Source organism: Balaenoptera acutorostrata, chromosome 5 (genome assembly GCF_949987535.1).
Source record: "Balaenoptera acutorostrata chromosome 5, mBalAcu1.1, whole genome shotgun sequence".
Lineage (NCBI taxonomy): Eukaryota > Metazoa > Chordata > Mammalia > Artiodactyla > Balaenopteridae > Balaenoptera > Balaenoptera acutorostrata.
In genome coordinates, this window is record NC_080068.1 from 31,754,719 (window position 1) to 31,763,606 (window position 8,888).

Consider the following 8,888-nt stretch of genomic DNA (forward strand, 5'->3'; position numbering starts at 1 on the left):
AACCATATGATCATCTCAATAGATGCAGAGAAAGCTTTTGACAAAATTCAATACCCATTTATGATAAAAACCCTCAAGAAAGTAGGCAGAGAGGGAACTTTCCTCAACATAATTAAGGCCATATATGACAAACCCACAGCCAACATTGTCTTCCATGGTGAAAAACTGAAACCATTTCCACTAAGATCAGGAACAATATAAGGTTGCCCACTCTAACCACTATTATTCAACATAGTTTTGGAAGTTTTAGCCACAGCAATCAGAGAAGAAAAAGAAATAAAAGGAATCCAAAGAGGAAAAGAAGAAATAAAGCTGTCACTGTTTGCAGATGACATGATACTATACCTAGAGAATCCTTAAGATGTTACCAGAAAACTACTAGAGCTAGTCAATGAATTTGGTAAAGTAGCAGGATACAAAATTAATGCACAGAAATTTCTAGCATTCCTACACACTAATGATGAAAAATCTGAAAGTGAAATTAAGGAAACACTCCCATTTACCATTGCAGCAAAAAGAATAAAATATCTAGGAATAAATTTACCTAAGGAGACAAAAGACTTGTATGAAGAAAATTATAAGACACTGATGAAAGAAATTAAAGATGATACAAATAGATAGAGAGATATACCATGTTCTTGGATTGGAAGAATCAACATTGTGAAAATGACTCTACTACTCAAAGCAATCTACAGATTCAATGCAATACCTATCAAACTACGACTGCATTTTTTGCAGAACTAGAAGAAAAAATGTCACAATTTTTATGGAAACACAAAAGACCCTGAATAGCCAAGGCAATCTTGAGAAAGAAAAACGGAGCTGGAGGAATCAGGCTCCCTGATTTCACACTATACTACAAAGCTACAGTAATCAAGACACAAAAACAGAAACACAGATCAATGGAACAGGATAGAAAGCCCAGAGATAAACCATGCACATATGGTCACCTTATCTTTGATAAAGAAGGCAAGAATATACAGTGGAGAAAAGACAGCCTCTTCAATAAGTGGTGCTCGGAAAACTGGACAGGTACATGTAAAAGTATGAAATTAGAACACTCCTTAACACCATACACAAAAATAAACTCAAAATGGATTAAAGACCTAAATGTAAGGCCGGACACTATCAAACTCAGAGGAAAACATAGGCAGAACACTCTATGACATAAATCACAGCAAGATCCTTTTTGACCCACCACCTAGAGAAATGGAAATAAAACCAAAAATAAACAAATGGGACCGAATGAAACTTAAAAGCTTTTGCACAGCAAAGGAAACCATAAACAAGACGAAAAGACAACACTCAGAATGGGAGAAAATATTTGCAAATGAAACAACTGACAAAGGATTAATCTCCAAGATTTACAAGCAGCTCATGCAGCTCAATATCAAAAAAACAAACAACCCAATCCAAAAATGGGCAGAGGACCTAAATAGACATTTCTCCAAGGAAGATATACAGATTGCCAACAAACACATGAAAGGATGCTCGACATCATTAATCATTAGAGAAATCAAATCAAAACTACAATGCGATATCATCTTACACCAGTCAGAATGGCCCTCATCAAAAAATCTACAAACAATAAATTCTGGAGAGGTTGTCGAGAAAAGGGAACCCTCTTGCACTGTTGGTGGGAATGTAAATTGATACAGCCAGTATGGAGAACACTATAGAACTACCATACGACCCAGCAATCCCACTCCTGGGCATATACCCTGAGAAAACCATAATTCAAAAAGAGTCATATACCAAAATATTCATTGAAGCTCTATTTACAATAGCCAGGACATGGAAGCAACCTAAGTGTCCATCAACAGATGAATGGATAAAGAAGATGTGACACATATATACAATGGAATATTACTCAGCCATAAAAAGAAATGAAATTGAGTTATTTGTAGTGAGGCGGATGGACCTAGAGTCTGTCATACAGAGTGAAGTAAGTCAGAAAGAGAAAAACAAATACCGTATGCTAACACATATATATATATGGAATCTAAGAAAAAAAAAAAAAAGGTCATGAAGTACCTAGGCACAAGACGGGAATAAAGACACAGACCTACTAGAGAACGGACTTGAGGATATGGGGAGGGGGAAGGGTAAGCTGGGACAAAGTGAGAGAGTGGCATGGACATATATACACTACCAAACATGAAATAGATAGCTAGTGGGAAGCAGCCGCATAGCACAGGGAGATCAGCTCGGTGCTTTGTGACCACCTAGAGGGTTGTGATAGGGAGGGTGGGAGGGAGGGAGATGGAAGAGGGAAGAGATATGGAAACATATGTATATGTATAACTAATTTCTTTGTTATAAAGCAGAAACTAACACACCATTGTAAAGCAATTATACTCCAATAAAGACGTTAAAATATATATACATACATACATATATATATATATATATATATATATATATATATATATATATATATGGAGCTCCTTTCACATCAGGATTCATTTGGGTTTTCCATTATATAATAATCTTATAGAACACCTCAAAGAATGGGTTCAACATTGTCAACTGAGTTTTGCCAAGAGTAATAAATGTTCATATGCTAAATAAGTTAATGAAAATCAGGAGAAGTCAGGGTAGGAAATTTAAGAAGGCAAAATAAATTACACATATATCAAATAGCTACAAGAAATATGTCAAAAAAAGGAGATTAAAAATGATGGATAGAAACCCAAGTAAATGCAGAGATGTGTATTTTAAAGGTCTAAAAAAGCACGAAGATATAAGCAGAACATGTTGTAGCTAGGATTATATTCATAATAAATCAGACTTATTGGATTATTATATATTAGTCTGAGTTCCATCACTTAAAACAAATGAGAAAATGTGGGAAATGTTTAGAGAGAAGTGCCAAAAGACATTAAGGATTAGAAAGAGGACTTCTGAGGAATAATATTTTAAAAGGAATATTTTTAGAAAAAAGAAAAGGTTTTAATCATGTAGGCATAGCCTTTATTTTGTGGAGAGTGAAACAGTTACAACTGCAATAAAGGATGCATAAGAAAAGAAAGTCATGTTGCAAGGTAGAAAATTCTGAGCTGTCAAGGACGATTGAGTAATTGCCACAGTCTTTAAAGATGGGACAGTTTCCCATTTGGCTAATGTATATCAGGTCTTGCCTGAAGGCAGTGGAATAAACTGAAGGGCATAAAGATACCTTGTACTCGTAATAGGTAACATAATAGTGATTAGGCCAGGAAATCAGGTTCCAGTATTAATTATACAACTTAAATAACCATATGTTATAAAGGTAAGTAAAATTTACTATATAAGGGCTCAAAATGATGTATGAAAAAGAAATAGAAATAGAGGTCTTTGCTCATTTCTCAGAATCTGAACTAATTAGAAAACTTACATTAATATAACAATATGATTTCAGTTAAGAATGGACCATTGGTTTGAGAAAGTAGTTTAATCATTCATTTGTATTCCCTAAATTATTTCCCTGAAAGACAATGGCTAACCTACCCCTTTCAAGGTCTTCCCATTAGAATTCCAAGAGCTCATTAATGTAATTACAGCTTCCAGGCTGGAAATTCACCAAAGTCACAAAAACTTAATGAAGGAGAGGAACAAGTTCAGTGTACCTGTGATAGGCCATAAGGTCAGGGGAGCTCAAAGACAGACAACTTATAAGGAAAGATAACCAAAGACATATTAAAAGACTAGCCCTCCAAATAACCTTTCCGAAAACAGGTTTGACAAGACTATGCTCCTGGAAAAAAATTTAAAGACTTTTTTTTTTAACTTCATTGATGGTCTAAGATTACAAAATTATGATTCAGAAGAAATACTTTGTGCCTATTAAACAATTTGAAACTATGACATATGCAGCATTCCAGTTACATTCAAGCCACTGTGCTAGGAATTCTGGGATATAAAATATGGATATATGAAATATTTTTAGAGTATGTATGGTCTTAATACTACATACTTTGTTAGTAGCCCATGTCATTTACAGAGCATTCAGTAACTCTATTAACTACTCTTCAGTTCTTGCTGATGATACATCTCTAAATATACAGAGTGAAATCAATAAACAGGAGTGCCTACATTGTGGAGTATTAATATTGGAACATGTAATAAATTCCCAGAGCTATCTTCCCTAAAATGTTTATAGTCAAGGAGTTAACTGAGTTTCAGAAAGCACTTCTATAATGACTAATCTTTTTCAAGGCAAATGCTGCAAACTCTCTTGTCAATCAATTTAATAACAACTGTAATTCAAAAAGATGCAAGGCCCTGGCCACCTACTCAAAAGGAGAAAGAAAGCATAAAACCTCAGAAGATGGGGTCCTCAACTTATAAGGCCACTTCCGTATTTCCTTTCTATTTGTTTTATTTGAACCAAATGTTCACAAATGGGCTGTAGACAACGAACACAAATCTTTTAAAATGATAGGTTAACTTTCAGGGGGAAAATTGCAAAGAGAAAATAAATTGCAATCAGGGTCTTGGTTCATCTTATAGAACCTAAAGCCTTCAACTTCCTTTTTCATAATTTTCTTTCACTTTCTTTCCCGCTTCTTCCTCCAAGCTATCTTTCAGAACTGAGCACTTAAATAGATCTTTATATGCACAAGCCAAATGAGACTGCATTAAATTTGTGACTCTCCAGATGAGTTCTAATATGCTACTTTTAAACTTAAAGAGAAGTCATCTTTCAGAAAAAGTTCCAAAATACAAATTTAACTATCTTGGTTGTTTAAATTTATGTTTTCAACTTTATTTTTACAGCTTTATTGAAGTGTAAATAAAAAACTACATGTACTTAAAGTGTATAATTTGATGAATTTTGACATATGTTTACATCCATGGAACCATCACCTATCACCACAATCAAGTTAATAAACATTTCTATTGACATCATCCCTCAAATTTTGTAATCCATCAGGTCTCACTTCTATTTCCCACCTCCGTCCCAGGTAACCACGGATCTGATTCTGTCACAGGCCTAGTTTGTTTGCAACTTCTAGACTTTTATATAAACGGAATCATACTCTTGTACTCTTTTTTTGTATAACCTTTTTCAGCATAATTCATGTGAGATTCAGCCATATTGTTTGTTATATGTATTATATACTGTCAATAGTTTGTTCTTTTATATTGATGAGTAGTATTCTGCATGGATATATCACAATTTGTTTATCCTTTGACCTGTAGATGGGCATTTGAGTTGTTTCTAGTTTGGGTTTTTAACAAAAAAAGAATCTATGAATATTCATGTACAAGTCCCTGTATGCACATATACTTTCTTTTCTCATGGATAAATATCTAGGCGTGGTATGGCTGAGTCATATAGTAAGTGTATCTATAACTTTTTAAGAAAATGTCAAACCATTTTGCATAGTGTTTTTAAAATTTTACATTTGCACTGGCAGGATATTAGTGTTCCAGTTGCTGCACTTGGTGTGTTCTGACTTTTTAATTTAGCCCTTAAGGTAGGTGTGTAGTGGTATCCTACTGTGTTTAATTTACATCTCCCTAATGACTAATAGCAGTGCGCATCATTTTTGGATTTGTTTGCTGTTCTTAAATTCTTCTCTCTTTTTATTTTGTATTTATTTTAAAAATTTTACTTTCAGTAAAATTCATTCTTTTTGGCATACAGTTTGTTTTAGCTATGCAGAACAGTTTCATCACCCTAAGAACTCCCTCATGCAACCTCTCTGTAGTCAAACCCTCCCACCAGCATTAACCCCTGACAATCACAGGGCTGACTCTGTCCTACTAGTTTTGCTTTTCCAAAGTGTCATTTAAATGGACTCAATATATAGTCTTTGAGTTTGGCTTCTTTCACTTAACATGATGCATTTGAAATTCATCCATGTTATTGTATCAGTAACTCATTCCTCTTTATTGCTGGATACTATTTCACTGTACAAATGTTAACAAATTTTGATTATCCATTCACCAGTTGAAGAACATTTGTGTTTTTCCAGCTCTTGGCAATTATGATTAAGCAGCTACATATATTTATATATAGGTTTTTGTGTAAACAAATACTTTCATTCCTCTTAGGTAATTACCTAGGAGTAGGATGGCTAGGCTTTATGGTTAGAGCATATTAATTTATAAGAAAGTATCAAAATCTTTAGAAATGGGTTGTACAATTTAGTATTTCCACCAGCAATGTATGAATGTTCCAGTTTTTCTACATTCTTGCCAGATTTGGTATTGTCAGATTTTTAAATTTTATTTTAGTCATTCTAATAGATGAGTAGTGGTATGACATTATGGCTTTTATTTGTATTTTCCTAATGACTAATAATATTGGTCATCCTTTCATGTGCTTATTTGCCATCTATATATTTTCTTTGGACTATTTGGTTTTCCAAAATACAAAGTTAATTCATAGAAGGATAGTCTTTTCAACAAATAGTGCTAGCACATCTGGGTATCAATATGTTAGAAAAAAGACAAAACTTCAACCTTGAGTCATGTACAAAATAGAGCTCAAAACAAATTATACACTGAAATATAAAATCTAAAACTATAAAATTTCTAGAAGAAAACCTTGTGGCCAGAGGTCTAACCAATATTTCTTGGATATGACAGTAAAAGCGTGAGTCATAAAAGAATACGGTGGTAAACTGGACTTCATCAAAATTAAAATCTTCTGCTCTTCAGAAGATATCATTAAGAGAAAGAAAAGACAAGCCACAGACTGGGAGAAAATATTTGCGAAGCATATATATGTTAAAGAATTTATAGTCAGAATATCTAAAGGACTCTCAATGCTTAAAACAACAGCAAAATATATAAAAATGGCCAAAAATTTGAACAGACATTTCACCAAAGAAGATACACAAATGACAAATACATGAAAATATGCTGTATATCATTGTCTGCTAGAGAAATGCAAATTAAAACCACAATGGAATACCAATGCTATCTCTTAGAATGGCTAAAATTAGAAAAACTGAGTATTGATATAGCTATGGAACAAATGCAACTCTCATATTTCTACTGATGGGGAATATGAAATGGTTTAACCACGTTGGAAAACAGTTTAGTCAAGAGAAATGCAAACATATGTCTATACACAGTCCAGTACATGAATGTTTGTAGCAGCTTTCCTTGTAGTATCACTCTTTTTAAAAAACAAGCCAAATATCCATCATCAGGTAAATGGATAAACACAGTGTTTCCACTATTTTAATGGAGTCACCAAAGTATAAATCAGCCACTTTTTAAATTGCAAGCATAATACTTAAGAACGAAAGGGAATATTCTATAGGGCCTATCATCCCATATCATCTAAGTGATGGATAAGGGTTATATAAAGCACAAGGTCATTTCTGCCTTATTATAAAAGGAAATTATAAGGTTCAGCATCTTACCTATATACTTATATCCTTCTTCCCCATTTACTATGGGTCTCAGCCAAGTTGACCTAAGCCTCATATTAGTACATACATGGGCACCTTGAGGAGGGTAGAGTGTAAATAACATTTCAATTGCATTGGACTTCTTGATGATATCAGAGTATTTTGCATGGTCTTCTGTAAAAAAAAAGAACATTAAGTTGTTTTTAATTTTAGAAATTTTTACAAAATTTCTAATGTGCTTCTTTTAAGGGATGTAAACTTAAAACTACTGAATAATTTGAATGCTAATGGTTATGCTGACAACATAGTTTTCTTTAGCCAAAAGTACTTCACCAAAAATCTTACCGTTCAGATAATTCATAGCAAAAATTAAGGAGTAAGGGCTTGCTAGTAGAATCTTCAAACACTATCAGTTTAAAGCACTGTTGTTAATAGTTGTAGAAAAAGTAAGCTAACCAACAGCATTCACATTATACATACTATAACGTAATCATATTTTTTTAAATTGTCATTAAACAATGAAATCAGAATAATCTGACAAAAATGTTGATTAAATGAAGAGTTCCATAAACTGGAACTACTGAAAGAATACATATTCTTAGGCTATGGTCTTTAAGAAAATATAATAACATCTATACAAATATTTATATAGCACTTACTATATGCAAGAAATGATCCCAAGTGCTTTTGAATATTAACACACTTAATTTTCATAACACATCTGTAAGGTAGATACTGTTGTTATCATCATTTTACATGAGGAATTGGAGGCCCAAAGAAATTAAATAACGTGCCTAAATCTTATAGTCTGTAAATGATGCAATTAGGATTTGGATTATCTGAGGAGAAGCTCTTATTTGCAAACAAATATTTGTCAAGTGAACATGACCTGCATTAACTAGTAGATGAGAAAGCTGGGATTAAAAAATAATTTGAATTGTAGAGTGAAAAATCTTTGGTTATGGCCCTTGGGCCTGCAGTTTGTGTTTTCAGTTTTTGGTTGATAAGCCAATGTCCTAAAATTTAATAAGGCAGTCTCCTGAGCAATTAATTCAAAGTGACTCTACCTAGAAACATTTCAAAGAAAAGAGAGATACTGATGTAAATCTTCATTTATAATCCTGTTACATTGTCTATCTTTTTCTTCCTACCTATCTACCTTCCTTCCTGTTTTTCCCCTTTATTGTTTCAAATATCATATTTTGTGGTACAGTAAGTATAAGGCAGTACAACATAATGATTAAATGATTAAGAAAGCAGATTTGTTGGTGGGTAGTATCCATCTATTGCCTCACCCTAAATCCACCCTTCATTGTCCTATTTATGAGACTAGAATATTTCTCCCTTGCCATGTGGGAAAATTTTAAGCATCCTTCATAGAGGGTAAGGTAGGAAACTAGAGGACAAAGAGGCTCTTCCTGGTTCTGGGGGCTTTTCTCTGATAGCTCCTACCGTGCATAGTGACCAGCAGTGCAGGGCACCTTCCGGGCCATGTTGCTTGGCACCCCACAGGGCTCCCCTGACTCACACACTGGG

General features: G+C 33.6%; 1 protein-coding gene across 1 annotated transcript in view; it reads right to left on the minus strand.

The window, feature by feature from the left end:
- The window catches only part of IQCM (IQ motif containing M), a 352,356-nt gene that overhangs the window by 66,909 nt on the left and 276,559 nt on the right, over positions 1 to 8,888 (minus strand). The window contains 1 exon segment of the mRNA XM_028168309.2: positions 7,365 to 7,526. Within this exon segment, the coding sequence (XP_028024110.2) occupies positions 7,365 to 7,526 (162 nt within the window).